The sequence below is a fragment of the Condylostylus longicornis genome, unplaced genomic scaffold, assembly GCF_029603195.1.
Source record: "Condylostylus longicornis isolate FDR11 unplaced genomic scaffold, ASM2960319v2 ptg000018l, whole genome shotgun sequence".
NCBI lineage: Eukaryota > Metazoa > Arthropoda > Insecta > Diptera > Dolichopodidae > Condylostylus > Condylostylus longicornis.
The window spans coordinates 677,792-697,134 of record NW_026577987.1 but is presented as its reverse complement, the minus strand read 5'-3'; the positions used below and the strand labels follow the sequence as shown (position 1 = coordinate 697,134).

The window sequence follows — 19,343 nt, the reverse complement described above, 5'->3', positions numbered from 1 at the left end:
AAGCACGAGAAACCAATGTCTTTTATTAGTTAAAGTTGATGGGTTAACAAGTGATATGCGGACCAAAAATTACCATGCACATACATATATATCTACGTGTTAATAATTTTAAACAATAATGTTATGGCAAAATTTTTGTTGCAGTAATTACAGGTTCTATGCGTTGCTTGCCCGGCGGCTCACGGAAATGTCCCACGGAATTGCTTCAATAATCTGGAGAAACCGATTGTGAACAAGGGAGTTACTCTTGGAGTTACTCTTATGTGGCCATACAGGAATCCCTGGCAATGAAGAGGCCGATCATCTGGCGAAGGTGGGGGCAAATGCCTCCTTCATTGGACCTGGTACAAGCATGGGCGATTCTATAGGGCGCTTTGACCAGGTTGTGACTGCCCGTGTGGAAAGGCGTGCATCGGGGTTGTCGTGGTCCAAAGACTTCTTTGGTCGATGGATCGCGGGTATTTCTGACATTGTGGGGCGGAACCGCTCTACACTGAGGGTTCTATCGTGGTTTTACCCTCATGTCCTATTTGAGTGTAATGGCTTGGCCCGCTTTAGATACAGATTTCTCGGGGCCTTGAACTTGGATTCTCATGAGTCGTTGTGCATGACGGAGCTGTTAAAATTTATCGGGAGCCTGAATCTTGAGTTCTAATGATCTGGCGCGGGGATGCACAAAAGACCTGTATCATCAAGGTGTTGATTGAATTCGCCCCATACGTAATGTAACATAACATTATATACATTACATGAGACTTCCAAATTTAAAAGAAAAATATACATATACAAAATTACATATGCACACATATGATTATTAATGTAGTTCTTTAAGTTAAAGAATTTCGTAAGTGTCGCAATTCTTCGGGTGCGAAAAAAATAATTTTTTTATTTGTTTATGTATTTTATTTTTTTATTAATATGTAAATAAATGATTTTTCAAATAATATAAAAAGTATGTATATAAATTTTATTGCAGAATCCTACCTTTTATTAACTATGTGAGTAACTCTAATTAAGTAGCTGGTAGCTTATCACAATATCTTATCTTTGCTTTGAATAAAACTAGATTTTTCTTTGTTCATCTCATCATATTAAAACAAAAATTAGATCAGTTAAATAAGTGATCTTTGAAGGAAAATAATACTTTTGACGATGTTGCCGGAAAAAGTGATATTTTAATATATTAAAAAACTATGATGTTTCTTTATAACTTTATAATTGGTAAAAATTATTTCTAGATCTATACTTGTTATTTACCTGTGTTTGAATTTTAACTTAATCAATGAGAGACACATAATTGATTTTTAAAATTTTAAAAAAGTCAAAAAGTTTTAAAAAGTTCAGCAAAATACATACATAGAAGTAGAATTTGATATGAACTCATTTTTATTCACAATAAGAGTAAAAGAAGGTTTGATTTTTGTTATTATTTTTTAATATCATTATTTTAGACTTACATAATGTAGTGTAAAAGCAACTACATACATAATATGTAAAATACACTCAAAAATTGAGAATTAATTGTAAATATTTACATCATATATTAACTTTTAAAAGTTTTTATTATTTGTCACCTTATGCGAAACACCCTGCATATATTCAAACTTTTAAGTTAAAAAATTTCTAATTTTTTTACGGAAAAGGTAAATAGAGAATATAATGGAGGACGTAAATTTTGTATTTCGCAAAAAAAAAAAAAAAAAAAAGAATTTAGAATAAAGCCACATACAGCTATTCTGGCAATATATTATTAAAAGCAAATACAATGCTCTTTTTACTTTACTAACATTTTTAAAATTAATATTCTATAATCAGATGCTTTTTTATAAAAAATTTTTTTACATTTGTTGTAAAAATTTTATTTTTGTTCGTTTTCAGCATAAAATCTCTAGAATTATTTTCAAAATTTTCGATACCAATTTAGCAGATTCAAATTCTTTTAAATTGAATTAACATTTCACAGTTTATTTCAATTATTTCTATTTAATATGCAATGGAAACACTCCCGAAATGAATTCAAAAAGTGATACATATGTACATATGTTCACTATAAACTTTTGTAGTATTTTGTTTTAAGTCCTCTATCAATAATTTTGTGAAAAATTTGAAACAGTTACAAAAACAGGACTTTATGGTCAATAAATTTTTTATTTATTCAAATTTGAAATATCAAGTGAGTGAAATAAACATAAGAATTAAATAATATAAGTATTATTAAATTTAAATATTTAACATCCCACATAGTGGAATTAAAATATTTGAATGGTTGTTTTCATTCTTTTTCGGTCTTATGTACTATATAATTTTTTGGATGCATTACGACTATAAATAATTTTAATGGAATGCGTATATGATAGATTCTTTGATTGAATATTTTTGCCAAAATTTTTTATTTGTTAAAAATTTTTGTGCTCATTTATTAGTCAAAACTTATTACGAGTATAACTCGTCAGAGCGATAACAATCTAAATTTCATGATGTAAATGCAATAGCATAATAAATTTTTAATAAATTTTTATTTTAAATAGAAAAATGTAATTATATATAAAATATTGTAAAACATTAAAATGTGCTTTTGTCTCGTGCCAATAGATACGTGAGTTTTTTTTAATTTCAAACTTAATATTTTAACGAAAATTATTAATTTCATAAATATATTTAAAAATATCACGTTCTGAAGTTACTGTAAATTAAAAACATATACAAATATTTTTTTGCTTTATTTTAAAACTTTAAGCGTTTTAGCCAGTTTAAAATACAGATTTTTGAAATCATTAAATTAATTTCAATATAAAAAAATTTAAGAGACTTAAGGTAATTTAAAATTAATTCAGTTATTGATTCTCATTGAATTCTTCTCACATAAAAATTTTCGGAATTTCATACTTTATTAATTTGCATGTTGGTACTAAGGAGTACCCAAATACGTCATAATTGAATTATAAACCTCAATTGTCAGAAATTAATTTTTGCACAAATTAAGAGTAAGCATGGGACATAGTAAAGTACTTACTCATCACCTGAAGTATTTCAATAGCCCATTCAGAAAGTGGAAAAAAATTCAAGTGGCGAAATTCGTAAAGTGGAAAAAATATTACACTTGTTTTTATAAATTTATACAAATAGGATTGTTTTTAACGAAAATTATTTAGGAACGTCATTCTACAATTGATATGAAATTATAGTTTAATGAGCATTTTCAACATTGTTTTTTTGGATTTATGACGCATAAATTATGATTAAATCTTATTTTTCGATAAGATTTAATAAAACAAATAAATTGTTTTCGGGAAAAACTAAATAACTTCTTTGCTTACATAATACATACCTAGTCTCCTTTTGAAAATAATTTCTTGTACGCTGCTTATCGCGCCTCAAGTATAAGAGCTTCTCAAATTTCTTGTACATTGCTTATCGCGCCTCAAGTATTAGAGCTTTTTATTGAATAAATTCAATTATTAAAATATTACACCAAGTTTTATGAAATTATTTTTAGGATAAATTTTTAAACACGTTACTGAACAAAACTTGTAAGGTTTTCGAAAAATTTTCAAATAAATGTTAGTAAAAATTTTAAACCCCTTCTGAAGACGATCTTTAGAACTTCGGACCGTGCAGTCATATTGGATTAACTATTTTTCTTTGTGTAACATACGTCGTGGTTAGTCGAATACAACTCATATACATATATACGTTTTATATCCGTTTATAGTGTTATCGAAAATATCGTATTTGAAAACTGAATTTTCTATATGAATGTATGTATTCGTCTTATTTAACATAGAATGAGTTATTTTTTTATTATTGTTAAAAAATTATTGAATGTTGGGAAATTTTTAAATTTTTTAGTTTTTTTCAGTTTACATCTTCACCTGTTAATGAAAAAAAAAGATAATTTGTATGTCTCCGTTATCTAATATAATTCCACCTTGAAATTTGTTAGTCCTATTTGATTCACTTTTGAATTGCTAAGCATTATATTTCTTTTTATTACCTTAACCCATTATAACTGCAGTATTTCGACAACTGTATATTTGAATTATTTAATTAATAAAAAAGTCAGTTTCAATAAATAATTAAATCACACAATTAATAATTAAATCATATTCGATGTCCTTATTAATCATATTCGGTTTATAAAATTTTATTTAACATATTCTTCCATAAAAATATTTTATTTCGCTTAAAGATACATTAATAAACAAAAATTAAATGAAAAATATAAAAAACCTGATTCTTTCATAAATTTAAAAATATCACAGTTTCCGTATTTTTCTTATGTACACGGGCTCAAACAATGAATATGATAATTTTTTTCTCATTTTATTTATTTCTTAATTTCAACCACGGTTGCAATTTTTTGAATAAAAAGTAATTTTAGGTCAATCTCATTAGAACGCATGTTTAAAGTAACACAAATGTGAGTTAGTTATTGTAGTAAAGGTTTTACGATTTGAATACTTGAAGTAATGCCATATATATCTATCCGGGCATCCTTATTCTGAAAATTTTTGGAATAATTGGTTAGTTATAACGTTCTTCAAGCATTTTTTTTAAAACTACAGAAAAAATTAATTTCTTTTTTTTTCGTGTATTAGAAAGCGCTTAAAATTTTAAGCAATACTGCTTTCATAACTTTTTTTTTATCAAAAATGTAGATACCATGATCTGATAGAAAACCCTAGATTTATTCTTTCTATGGCATATTTTCGACAAAAGAGCACATCAAAAAATGCAACGAAAAAATCGGATGAAGGTATGCAAATTTTTGTTTACATTTTTTTTTTATCTTTACATTTTCTTTTCTATTTTCTTTATTTATCTTTTATTATAAATTTTTTTTCTCTGTTAAAAGTTTTTTGTCTTTCTTTTTCTTTTCCTTTTAGATTATGTTTAATTATTTTGCCGATAGCCAGGTCATTGGTATGAAAAGATAAAAAATACGTATGTATATGAGACAACAAACTGTTTGACGAAAATTAATGAAATGGCGACAAAAAAAATTTTTATGAGTTTTGAAAAGAATTTCTTGATTTCGATTTTCCAGTTTAAACCGCATTTTTTAAACTTAAATACATACATAAATATGAATGTAAATCAATTTAATTTTTAAACATTTAAATATGAATATTGGTACATACATATTTACCTACATACAAATGTGTTATTTAAAATAATCCAAAAAGTGTAATTAAAATAATGAACCAAAAAGAACAGCACTCCCCGAAATCTCAAATCTGTCAAATAAAAAAATAAATTTTTTTGTTGTTTTGCTAATAAAATAATATGAGCGAAAAGTAAAAAAAAGTTAAACCAAAACAGCAGTTTATAGTTTGCCCTTGAAGTTACTTAAGTGTATTTGTGGTTACAAGATTGGTAGATAAAATTATTTTTTAAATTATAAAATATGTATATTAATATTTTAGGGTGTCGAAAAATTTGATTTCAATATATTATTTAAAACGAGTAGACTTACTAGAGGTTTGTTAAATTTGAATCTAAATTTCATTCAGTATTTAATACTTTGAATTGATTTTTCTCAATTTCTAGTTGTTACAGTTTAAATTATTTTAAGATTGAAATACAGAACAATACATTCATTTTGAAGTTCATTGCTCTAAATATGACTAATAATTTAGTTTTAACTTTACATCAACTTTATATTTCAACTCCAAAGTAAATTTACAATAGTTGGATCAATTTCAACATTTGATTAAATTAAATTTAGTCGAAATCGTAAATTCTAACATATTTTTTTCTACTATAATTCTAATATAATTTTGAAAAAAAAATTTGCATTTCATATTTAATAAAAACGAATTAATCAATCCATAAATTACAAATCCTCAAATTATATAAAACAAGCGAAGTTATAAAAAAATAACAAAAAATTTTTGTTCACCCTGTGGATACCTTAAATAATGCGTTTTCTAAAATATTTACCTTTTCTTTATTTTGTTTCTTTTTCTTTTAATCAAAGCTACTTACTAGCCCAGCATTATATTTTTCTCTAAAATTTTAAAGAAACAAAGAAAAATAAATTTGATATGGTCAGCACATAATCGACCGCAATGTGTATTGTCTAGTTAAGTGAAAGTGTTACTGAAAGTTAAAAATGCCTGTTAAATACTTCTTTCTTTTAGGGCATTAGTAAGCTTGTAGTTAACGTGCTTAGAAAAATGTAAATTCGGCTCGTAGTAGAGTTTTGCTTTATGCTACCCGAATTCCCTGAAATGCTTGCCAGTTATTTGCGGTGACAACCAGAACTTAAATATCAAATTTTTTAAATATTAATTTTATAAATATAGTAGAAAATGTAAAATCGGCCTTCAGATCAGTTTCCGAGCCCTGATCTCTCCAAGAAATTTATATGTTCATTGTTTTAAAACGAAGAATTTAAATCTTAACATAAATTTAGATGAAATAAGTTGATTATTTCTCTTTATATACGCTAAAATGTATATTTGGCCCGTAGTAAACGTCCAGTTGCTGACGCCTGATTTCTTCCAAAAGATTCAAAATGTTCAAAAATGTAAACAGGCCTGCTAAAAAGTTCAGTTCCCGAGGCCTTATATATCCCAAAAGTTGATCAATCCGTGTTATAGTCGAAATAAACTTACATATAAAATTTCATTAAAATCAGTTCATCCGATCGATACTTGCGTGCACATACAGATAGACAGATCGACAGACAGACAGGTTGGTAAAAATAGTTTTTTTACACTTTCCTACCATGGAAAAGTGCGTTCCCACCGAAAACTTGATATGCAAAATTTGCTGTCATCACATAACCTACCTATTGTATACACAATGTGATCGGTAAAAATAAAATTTAAGACAGACTTTTGGCAAAGAGAATTATTTTTAATCATAATATATTTGTTATTTTTGTTTTTCTTATTTTATTTTTTTTTAATTAAATTTCTCATCGATGGAAGGTGTTATTTACTTTTAAAATTTATTAAGTTTTAGTAGTTAAAAAATAACCGGAAAGATTAAATGCTCCAAAAATAGTGTTGGAGTATTTAAAAAATAAATTAAAATAAAAAATTAATTTATTTTATTTAAATTTTAATTTCCTTGTAATATTATTTTGGCATATAACGTTTAATTACATATTAAAAATAAGAAAAAATTAAAAATTAATAATGAAAGTTCATCGATTTTTATACATAATTTTTGTTAGAAGTGGAATTATTTAAATATAAAAGTATAATAATAAAAAATAAAGTATTAGATGAAATAAATTAATTTCGGTAAATTGTTATTTTAATATTTTAAAAAATAGATTATATTTAAAAAAAATTTAAAAATTAAAATAAAAAAAAAATTGTAATTTTCAGCTGTAAATTATTTAAATTTATTTTAAAAATATTTTGAGTAATTTTAAATAATTACCGATAACTTTGGATAACCGATATAATTGGATAAAGCGGATAACATCCAATAATAACAAATAACGGAGTAATTTACAAACATAGCGTTTATAAAGCGGTAAATAACATTTTTTAATTTAAAATTCCTACAATTATAATATTTCTTATTTTTTAAGTTATATTTTAAGTTATAGAATTATGTATATACTTGTTAATTTTTCTAAGTTACAAGGTGTTTGTATGAAAACTGACCTAAATAATTTCTGTTAACAAAAAACACTTGTTATTTTTATGTTTTATTATAAATTTTTTTTTAATTTTGTAAAAAAGACTAATAACGTAATTTAGTGAGTTTCTTCATTACAAATTGTTTTAAAACATTAAAAAGGGTACGTGGTTGTGAAATGCGAATTTTAGTCTTTTTATAAATTTTACTAATTTTAAATGATTTTATAATAAATTAAGTTTGGTTGTAATTTATTGAATATATATAGATTAAAACGCAAATTAAAAAAATTTTATAAAATGATCACTAAGCCATTCACTGAATATGATCGTTCAGTTATAAATATTCATCAATTTTTCGATTATTATTTGAAGAAACCAAAAATAAAATCTTAAAAAACGCATACTTAATATTACGAGTATTAGCGGTGTAATAATACGTATCACATTTGCATTTTATAAAGATGAATTTCGTAAATGAACCTTATACTAACCTCAATATTATAAAAATTAATTAATATTTGTTATAATTTTTAAATTTAGTATAGTTTACTATACAAAGTAAACTTTATTTTTTTTAATTAAGCAATTCTTTTATATAATTACAATAAAAAATTTAACTATGTGCTTTAAAATTAAAATAATAATAGTAATAACTTAAACAAAAAAAGAACTTTAGGGATAGTGTAAAAGTATACATGTGACAATAAGGGGAAAGATTATAATCAGCGATTTTGAATAAATAAAATTAAAAAATTCAATGTTGTTTTTGTAAAGAATTTAAGGGTTAATTTCAGTTAAAACTGAGTTAAGTCAATTTATTTCGTTATTTTTGTTTAATTATTTGAATTTTCACTTCTTAAGTAGCAATTTTTCAATCTTAGTGAAATTTTTGCAATTATAGCAAGTTCTTCTAAAATAAATAAACAAATACATATTATAATTTGATATAATTTTTTAGCCTTATTTTTGCTATGATTTAAACAGAGCGCATTAAGCAAAATATTACCGCATTGTAGATCTAAGTACGAAGAACTCGCATATTGAAATACATTTTGATTTTGTGTGAAGTCTATTTAGACCGTTTTTGTTAGTGTGACAGGCATGTATAGAGCTTTCATAATCTCAAGAATTTGACAAATAGAATTTTATTAGTTACAATATTCTATTAAAAATTTTTTCATTGTTAAAATAGATACATGGTTAGGTACATAAGTATAGTATTACTTAAGTTTTAAAATGTTAAGGTATTAGTACTTAAAAATTTATTCAATAATCGATATTATTCAGGGTGAATCTTCAATTATATCAAACAGATAAGATTCTTACAATTGAGAATAATGAACTGAAAGCGTTAAATTAAATTTTCGTAAAAACAAATAACACTTTTTAAATAAACTTTTAAATATTTCAAGTGTTTTTTTGCTTTCATTTTTAAAATGGGAATTGGAAAATTTTCGAAAAATGTGTATTTCATACTCTTTTAGTTTAGAATTATGATACTGCATACTAGTATGCGATGTTTCGAAAATATGTGGACTGATACACTATAAAAAAAAAAGAGTCTGTAATATTATTTAATTGCAGTGATAATAAAATAATTATAATTGAATTTATTTGCAAATTTTCGAAGGATAATTTTATTATTTTGTTTAAAATTATTTTTATGTTAATTTACATTTTTATTTTGATTATAACATACGTAATTCATAATAACATTTCTATAATTGTAAAAAGAATTTTATTTTTTTTTTCAAATTTTATCTGGATATAAATTGTTATTAGAAAAAGTTACACAAAATATGCATATGTCAACATTTTTTTGATACCTTATTTAACTAATTTTTCTTAGCGCAATAAAAATTAACAAAGATTTGTATATGAAAAGAAAATTTAATTCAAAAGTCTGTGCTACCCGTACACGTACCATAGTCAATTACCAAAGAAATACTCAGTACTACTCATTAAAAAACACATATGAATTTGTAATAAGTGTTATAAGTAAATGATGTACAAATATCCACATATTTATAATTTAAAATATATGAATGTGAATATTAATTTTTATCCTAAATTTATTGAACATTTTAGATAAATAGCTAATAATTATGGATAATCCAGTATATGAAAATGATCAATTGGACAATATTGTTCCGTTACAAAAAGATGGAAAAATATTAAAAGATTTTTATGAACAGGATCAATTGCATAAAGAATTTCATTTTATTCAAGCTAAAAAACTTAACGGTACATTACTTGTATAATATCTTAGTAAATTGCAGAATAAATGTAATCTACGTTTTGTTTTAAAATTCATTAATATAAGCATTATTTTTTAAAATTATAGTTTCTGAAGAATTGAAAAAGAAAGTAAAAAAATTTAGTTGTATAAAAATTTTGTCATCAATATTTCCAATAATAACATGGCTATCACAATATTCAATAAAAGATGATTTAATGAGTGATATTATATCGGGTTTTACTGTTGCAATAATGCATATACCACAAGGAATGGGATATGCTCTATTAGCTAATGTACCACCAATTGTTGGGATTTATATGGCATTCTTTCCAGTTTTATTATATATAATATTTGGTACATCAAGACATAATTCAATGGGAACATTTGCAGTTGTATCAATTATGGTTGGCAAAATTGTTATAACATATTCCACAGATTTGCAACATAATAATAACAATAATTTTGCTACGTTGAATAGTAATAATAATAATGAACATATTTTATTGAATGTAGCCGTAAATAAAACAATGATTACAAGTTATGATCCAATATCAGTGGCAGTGACTGTATGTTTTGCAGTTGGTGTATTACAGGTAAAATAACAATATTTTTTATTCATTTATGTACATTTACTCTGTTCAAAAATAATTTTAAGGATTATAATGTAACAATATTTCAAATTAATGTGCTATAACAATTTTCCTTATATAATTTCGAAATAGAAACTATAATTTATGACATTGAAAATAGACACGGCAGAGTTAAAAAAAAACAAATCAACCAATAACATAAAATCATTCTTTGCATACTTCATTTACAAAAAAATTCAAAGTCCGTATAAAAGAGACGCACATATATAGGGTAAATTAAAAAATAACCACACGCTTTTGATGCAAAATGTAACATATCACCCATATAGGAAAAATATCAAAAGTGCATATTAAAAGTATCGACGGTTTTCGTATTAGTTTATTTGATTAATTTTTAATATTCACTATATCTTTTCTCGAAGGTGTCATATAAACCATATATTTTGTATACTATAATAAACTCCAAGCAATTTAAAAAAGTGAAGGCGAAATATAAGAACACGAAGAAAACAAAAAAAAACATCTTATTAAAATAAATGCATCTGTTTTGTTTTTCAGCTCAAAATTTATTTTGTATTTTTTTCTCTTTAATTAAATATTTATTTAAGTTCTTAAGTAAACAATTGTTGCTTCTACATAGGAAATAACTACTACATTTCGTTTAATTACTTTATCTACTTTTTAAAATATAACAACACTTCTCAACGTCATAACCTTATCTTGTAGACAAAACTGTTTTTAAAGGTCTCTTTTATACACCTCCATAAGTACAAAATACAAGTGTTATATTTGTTGTACATATATGTATATGTACATGTAGATATAAATTTTTATATTGCTGAATGTGCCTTCCAAATTGATTTATTATTATTTATGTTATACATTAGTTAGCAGTTAAGGTAGTGAATTGAAATTAGGATAATTTCCGGAGTAGATTTGTAAATTATGATAAATTATCATGTTTTAGTTTTCCAAGTTCGATGTATATACAAAATAACTGAACATGAATAAATTTTATGTTAGGAGTACAATGTTACGAAGTAGGGTTCTAAATTTATATTTAAAGTATTTAAAAATATTCACTGGAAATTTCGACTTCAACGGGCAGCTAATATTTTTTTTTCTTTATTTTTTTCTTTTTTTTTTGTTACACGAGATGTTCCGCCTAACGTTAAAAATAGTTTCAGGCATTTCTAGGGAAAAAAATATATGAATAGAGCTTTAATTTATGTAAAACCATGCCGTGGGCATTTTATAAGCAGTAACAGATAATGCATATTCCTTGATCAGCTCAATTATTTTAAGTAGGATTCTTCTTGTTTTTAAATTACTTCGTAGTAAATTTGATTGAATGTAAAGTCAAGGTATTTATGGGTAATCTTCATTATACAAACTGTCCTTTTTTATGCTTTTCGCTAAATACCGCATCCACTTATGTATACCAAATATGTCATCCACATATTAAGTCAATGCATAAATGCGTTGACAAACTCTACAAAAAACTCAATCCTCCACTTAGAATCCAGTGTTCATCTCAACGTACAATTAGTTAGTTAGACTCAACGTACAATGAAATTGAAAAAAACTCATTACTTTCTTATTGTTCAACCATGTGTTTGTTCACAAAACTTAAACAGGAAAACACTTTTTTAAATTCCGAAAAAGTAGAGATTGCGATTTGTACCCCAAAACTGCACAGCCAAAATTATAGTGACAAATGGTTTTTTCCCCCTCCTTTTCTGAGTTATCGACCATCATACGTATATTAAGCAAATTTTAAAAATATTATAACTATCTTGGTGGTCTGTTGAATATATTTAGCATAGGTCAAACAATACAAATACATTTACATATTCATAATTAAAAATTAATTTTACACCATAATTCTTAAAATTTTTAATGTCATAAATGTAAGTTTTTATTATTGTCTTATTATGTGTCTACATTTCAAACGCTATATAATTTTATGATTAATAGCGCACTAAAAATACGCAAAATCTTAAACATTAATCAAAGTAAAACCTTCAAATCGTAATTAAAATTTCATAAAAAATATTAACAGTATACCTATATATGTAACTGCTACGAAAAATTTTGAAACTCACAGAATTTACTACAATTATTTTGTTTATTAAAATTTAAAATAAGTATTTTATATGTAAAAACTGCAATTGGTACATATACAAATGCACAAAATCATTATAGCCAATTAAATTTTCGATTGTGGCATGTTTTAATATGAATTAATAATATCACTTAAGTCAATTTTCATTCTTTTTTGCAATTATTTGTATACCAAATATTTAGACTAAGCTGGAATTTTTTTTATTTTAGTTGTTTTTTTTTTTTCTTTTTTTTTTGTCATTGAGTTTTATTGAACGTTTTATGGTTTTTTGTTATGTTTTTGCTAAAAATATGTAATTCAAAACGGTTAACTTTAACATGAATGTCAAGTTCAAAAAACAACATAACGTATGTATAAAAATCAGTGTTTAAAAAAAAAACAAGAAAAAACAAAAAACGTGAAACGTGAAAAAAATTTAAATTCTTTTTGTTGGCATACCGCAATAAACGTGGTATCTGGGGTTATTAAAATAAAGGAATCCCCCATTTTAAACGACCCCTATGTAACAAATTTCGATTTAAACAGTTACATTTTTTATGCCTTGCTCCCGTTTTAAATTATAGCTCACCCCTTTATAGATAAACTTTTTTCTTAGTTTTTTTGACATATTTTACCCCGTCCTAAATATTTACTCTTTTTTAAAGAATTTTTTTTTTCAACATTTGGTTATGCCAAAGTTAAACGGGTTTGCCCGTTTTTGACTTTTCGAATATAAATGTTCATGAAAAAGTCATGTCAAAAATATTGTGATACGTTAATACATACATTTATACGCGTTTAAATTTTTTTGAAACAACGCTTTTGTTGCGAAATAAAAATTAAAAAAAAAGTATATGTAATATGCACATAAGCATTGAAAAGTGAAATAAAATTGATTTATAATCATATTATAATACCTTTCCTGTATATAAAAAAAATATTGTTTTTAAAATACAAAATTATCTACGTAGTTCAGACAGCGGAGGTTCTAAACGAGTGTATGGCTGAGTAATCACTATTAGGCCATTTATATACATACATACCTAAATTTGAATACTTTTTTATTTGTACCTAGTTTTAAACAATTTCGATTTAAACATAAACATTTTGGTCCCAAAAATTGTTTAAAAAGGGGGATTCTTGTACTTTTTTTATTAAATTTTTCAATTTCCGTAACAATAACTTAAATTAAGTTAATATTTAGCTTTCGAACTTTTTGTTTTACATTTTTTTTCTCAAAAATTTAAAATAAAAATATTTCTTCTTTCTTTGTCTTACTATCCTGCATATACCGAAAATCTATTTTAGTTGTAATTTTTAAAACTGCGTATATAGGGCAAGATTTATTTATTCTAATATAACTAGAAACTCCTAGCGCGAATCGCACTAAATTAAAATATGTTTGAAAGTATTGCAACAAAATTAAGAAATGAATGTATTTTATCACCTTACATAAATAATTAATTTAATGTAGCAAGGAAAATTTAAAATTAAGTCTAGTATTAGTCGTTTCAGTTGACTTGAAATGAGCTTGAATTTTACGAGTACAATACAAAATATTAAAATCTTGCAACTCTATACGCCTTATCGTTTTGCTTTAGCACCAGTATAATATACATGAATTTAGTATGAAGCTCCGCAAAAATACGTTCATATTGAAATTTAGCTATTATACATGTATAAAAATCGTGTTGGTAGGTTTCGATTGATAGACCTGTATAAGAGTATACCGATACTAGCTGTCAGACTTACCATTTTTAACACAAAATTTTGAATTTAAAAACTGAAAATTTTCCAAAAAATGCTAATTCATTATTTGAAAAAAGCCCGTTATTTTTTTCTCGATGCGCTAAATCTACTCCTATAACTTGAAATACATAACTTTCATGGCACGCGTGCCGTTTTGCATGAAAACTGATAATTTATGTAATTGATAAAAAGTTTCCGTGTATAACCTTTGCTTTAGCTTTAAGAGTTCCGAAACTATAATACATATTCATCGGACAGAATTTATAAAACCGATACTTTTAACCCTCCAAAACTACTCCTACAATTTGTATATTATATACATATAAGATTAAAAATTTATGGTTACTAACGATCATCAATGCTATAGCAAAGCATATGGAAAGTGTTACTTAGAGTATTTTAGTTGTTTTCAATAAACATGCTGCTTTTGGTCCTTGGAAAAAAACTCCAAATCTTCGTTTTCAGGTTTCTTATATCCCATCTCGCTACAATCCAGCTTTCCAACAAACCCATATAGGTTCCTAGCATATTGGACCGCCAGCCTTCTTCACCCTAAATAGCACTCATTTTTACAACAAATTGAATGTTTAGAAAACGATGCGTTTCTAATTTACATATACAATTCTTCATTTCAAAAGACAAAAAAAATCTCCATAAACTGGTTAATAATCAATTCGATGTTCCAGTTAATGATCGTTTTTTAAAATTTATTCGTATTTGAAATGATTCATTTATTTTTTTATATTTTAACTCCATCAAGTTAAATAATTGAGAATTATAAGAAAATTTATTTGATTTTTAACTGGTTCTCAATTTTAACCTGTTATTAGTGCAACAAGAAATTTCTTGGTTTCAATTTTGATTATTTTGAGAATGTTGTTATATTATTTACATAGGAATTAAAAACAAATTTTTTGATTGTAAATAAAGTTGGCCGTGTCAACTCTATAATACCCGTACGTATACTTTTCAAAAGATATTTGTTAGTTAACGAAATAATTAACTACTAATACTTTTCAGAATTATTAAACCTATTACTAAACTTGTAAGTACTAGTTACATACATATTGGCTTTTGTATATGCAATTAATTTTTGAGTTTGAACATTTCTCAAAATTAGAACACAATATGCCTTGTAGATCAAGAGATATGAATAAATGCATAGCTGTTGTTTTATGGAGCTGTATGGCAACTACTGCAAGAATTCCCTTTCAATTGAACGAATTGAAGGCCCTAGGACTTCAATTTGTTTACTATACAGTTACAGATTTCAATTTTTTTACAAGGTGCCAAACAACCCTAATCATTAAATATGATTAGAATTGTTTGAAATCCACCCGAACTATTTCTTTGATTACTCGTAAACCAGAATTCTTAGTGATTTATGAAAATTTGGTTAGTCTAGCTCATTGAGTTTTGAGCAAATATGATTAAATCAACTCATAATTCAATGTTCGTCAAAACCTTGTTGCTTGTGTCTATATCTCGGAAGTCTATTTATTAGCGTTACAAACAGGGTACTCAATTTAAGATTAAACAATTCGAGTTTATGTTCCTCCGGGTATAAGAATTACATACGTATATTCAAACATATATTCTTGAAATGATAATTTCATAAAAACAGCTATAAGTTTAGAATTTAATTTATAACATGATCTTACACAAAACTGATACATACACAAAAATGTAATTTCTTGAAGTATGTATCTATTGATTTTAAAAATTATTATTAATTCAAGTTTTATGTATGATAAATTTATGCTGAAAGTTCAATGTTTTAACACATATCACTTGCAGATGATGTAATGAGTGGTTTTTGAAGTGTTTGATTTGTAAATTACAAAAAAAAGTACAAAAAATTGGAAATTTGCATATAATTTTATTTCAATCATTAATCAATTTTTGTCATATTCCCTAAATATGCAATTTTAATGTTTTTCTTTAACCAAACGATATGACCCTTCCAGATTGTCTTTTTGTATCGCCAAAAAAAATAATCTAGAGGGGTAAAATCGCATTATTACTTCCTTGCATATACAAAACGTAAAATATTTTTAATACATAATCTAATGTCTATTAAATATTAAAAATGTAGGACGAATTTTTAAAAATGGGAATCTCACCATTTTTACTTACTAATTTACATTACATTATAAAAATGTTATACTTCCAAAAAGTTAATAATAGTAAATCAGACATTTTATATCAATTTATCAAAATATTAAATTAGTTTTGAAATTTTCTGTATTTTTAGTTGATTATGTATATATTACGACTTGGAATTATAAGTTCGTTGTTATCGGAAGCTCTTGTATCAGGACTTACAACTGGAGCTGCAATTCATGTTTTAACATCCCAAATTAGAGATATTTTTGGATTAACTTTCCCAAAGCCATCAGGATATTTTCAAGTTATTTATGTAAAGTGATCCTTTCTTATCAAACTTTAATAACCTCTCAAAACTTTTTTTTGTTTTGTAGACCTATATTCGAATTTTCGAAGATTTTGTTAATATTAATTGGATAGCAACTGGAATGTCAACTGCAACTATATTACTACTCTTATTTAATAATGAATTTTTAAAAGTAAGTTTAAAATAATTTTAATTATGTTATGTACATTTTCCCCTTTTCCAAACTCTGTTAAAATGAAAATAATTTTGAAAATTTAATCATAGAAATATGTTTCAAAACGTTCCAATATTCCGATTCCAGCTGAACTAATTCTAGTTTTAGCTGGAACATTGATGTCAAAATATTTACTTCCTGTGGATAGTGTGAGGGTGTTAAACCATATACCAACGGGATTTCCAGGTACTATTTTAAGTCTAAAATAGCTACTTCTAAAATTTACGCTAATAAATTATATTTTTTTTTCTAGATTTTAAAGTTCCAAATTTTGATTTGGTTCAAAAAGTTTTCTTAGAAAGTATACCAGTTGCAATGGTGTCATATGCAATTTCAATTTCAATGGCGTTAATATTTGCACAAAAATTCAAATACAGTGTTAATGGAAATCAAGAATTACTAGCCATGGGAATATCAAATATATTTGGTTCATTTTTTTCATGTTTACCAATATCAGCTTCTCTGTCAAGATCTGTAATACAACAGACAGTTGGTGGAAAAACACAAATAGCTTCGCTTGTATCATGTGGTCTTCTAATTGTGATTTTATTATGGATTGGGCCATTTTTTGAGCCACTTCCGAGGGTATTTATTTTAAATTTGTTTTCTGCTTTTTTTATATTATATTTTGTCATAATTATAGTGTGTTTTATCTGGAATTATTGTTGTTTCGTTAAAAGGATTGCTCTTACAATTGACACAGTTTTTTGATTTTTGTAAATTAAATAAATTGGATGCATTTGTATGGGCCATAACATTCTTAACAGTAGTTTTGATAGCAATTGATATTGGTTTAATAATTGGAATCATACTCAGTTTAGGATGCATTTTAATTGGTAGCATGAAGCCTAATGCATGTCTTTTAGGTCACACAAATGCTGATTTATTTTTAGAAATCGATCGTTTTAAAGGTGTAAGTCCAAGTTAAAATTATAAATCCTTCAATATAATTTTTTAGCAATGTAAGCCAATTTTATTGAGAATTTTAAGAAAGTGTTTTTTTTAATGTCATTGATGTATTTTAATTGCAAGTTTAAGCATGCTTCTTTAAGGGTCTTTTGCGCACTCTTAATTTACACTTCCAAATTTTCAATGTTTTTGATAATGTGATTTCAAATGTAAAATTTAAATTTAATATAAATTCTCAATAATTTTGTGTCAAACTATTTCGAAATAACTATTTGCTATAAAAATTCTTCCTTTTTGCTTTATTATTCATAATAGGCTACAGAAATTCCACGTGTAAAAATTGTGAAATACAACGGAAGTATTAATTTTGCAAATAAAAGCGTTTTAAAAAGTTCTATTAAAACGCTACTGCAACTTGATATTACAAAACAAATTCAACGTTTAAAAAAATCTGAAAATTCTTCAAAAATGCAAATAAATTCAAATAATTTCGATTTAATTATATTTGATTTTTCATCTCTGAATTTTATTGACCACTCTGGTGTAAAATTTTTGAAATCATTGATTGATGATTTAAAATTACTTGGAATCGATGTCTATATAAGTGGTATATCATGTAAGTATAATAGTACTATAATTTAAAAAAAAAATGTTGCATATGTTTAGGAGCTGTATTTTTCATTTAATAATGAATTGATTTCCTAACTTTATTATTGAATTTTAAATTTTTTTTATTTGTAGGTAAGGTCTATGATACCATCAAAAAATCCAACATTATTGAAAATAATGAATTGCCAATATTTCCAACAATTCAACACGCAGTTAAATATAGTAAAAATGTAATGAAATATGTTTAGAAATTAAATTGAATAATTCTTATTTAATAATATTGTTATTGATGATATATTTTTTTTAAATTTTACTAATTAAATGATAAGTAAAATTTTAAAGAAAAAAACTTATTCATCCTGTTTTTCATTGATGTTGAAACTAAAAGAAGGATAATTTACATTACATATATGTATAAACATACATACAAACATACAAGTTAGACACATGCAGCTCTTATTTTTCAATATAAAACTTTGTGTAAAGAATATGTCCTTCATTTAAATATTTTCACATAAATGTTATTATTAATGTAGTAGAATAATTCATACAAGTACGAGTATTTATATATACATATATAAAATATTAGTTTACATATAAATATATATGTATAAATATTAGTTTGCATCCTCTTAATTACCGTTTTCAAAGTTATTGTTTTCATATTTTATGTTAAAATCACGTCACATATTCACATTTAATTTATTATTATAAATGGTTTTTAATGTACGTATGTATAAAATTTTGTTTGAAATTATGTTTGCACTTATGTGCTTACATAGTAAATTTGCCTTACTGTTTGAACGCTGAGAAATAATGCTCTGAGATATAGACTCAAGTGTATGTTTTTGATCAGCATCGAATTCTGAGTTGATTTAGCTTTGTCTATCTGTCCGTCCGTCCGTCCGTCGC

The 19,343-nt window shown here is 25.1% G+C and overlaps 2 protein-coding genes across 7 annotated transcripts in view; one reads left to right on the top strand and one right to left on the bottom strand.

Annotated features, from left to right (window-relative positions):
- Nucleotides 1-19,343, bottom strand: part of LOC129606226 (protein king tubby-like) — a 76,925-nt gene that overhangs the window by 6,602 nt on the left and 50,980 nt on the right. The window lies entirely within an intron of this gene.
- On the top strand, nucleotides 1,126-18,738 carry LOC129606227 (prestin-like). 6 transcript variants are annotated; one of them, XM_055516413.1, is made up of 11 exons: nucleotides 1,146-1,221; nucleotides 7,344-7,494; nucleotides 9,693-9,848; nucleotides 9,949-10,436; nucleotides 16,541-16,705; nucleotides 16,767-16,871; nucleotides 16,964-17,099; nucleotides 17,167-17,498; nucleotides 17,557-17,826; nucleotides 18,138-18,438; nucleotides 18,564-18,738. In XM_055516413.1, the coding sequence occupies exons 3-11, from the start codon at nucleotides 9,710-9,712 to the stop codon at nucleotides 18,677-18,679; spliced, it is 2,052 nt and encodes a 683-aa protein (XP_055372388.1). In that variant the 5' UTR covers nucleotides 1,146-1,221; nucleotides 7,344-7,494; nucleotides 9,693-9,709; the 3' UTR covers nucleotides 18,680-18,738. The 6 variants fall into 6 exon arrangements, with proteins under 6 accessions (XP_055372392.1, XP_055372388.1, XP_055372387.1 ...); XM_055516412.1 differs by lacking the exon at nucleotides 1,146-1,221 and adding an exon at nucleotides 1,277-1,411; XM_055516415.1 differs by lacking the exon at nucleotides 1,146-1,221 and adding an exon at nucleotides 4,606-4,756.

Bases quoted from the DNA above. Each gene is read 5' to 3' on its own strand.
- LOC129606227 (XM_055516417.1), top strand. From the start codon at position 9,710: ATGGATAATCCAGTATATGAAAATGATCAATTGGACAATATTGTTCCG. The intron at 16,706-16,766 runs GTAAAGTGATCC...TTTGTTTTGTAG, and splicing joins GATATTTTCAAGTTATTTAT to ACCTATATTCGAATTTTCGA. The intron at 18,439-18,563 runs GTAAGTATAATA...TTTTATTTGTAG, and splicing joins CTATATAAGTGGTATATCAT to GTAAGGTCTATGATACCATC.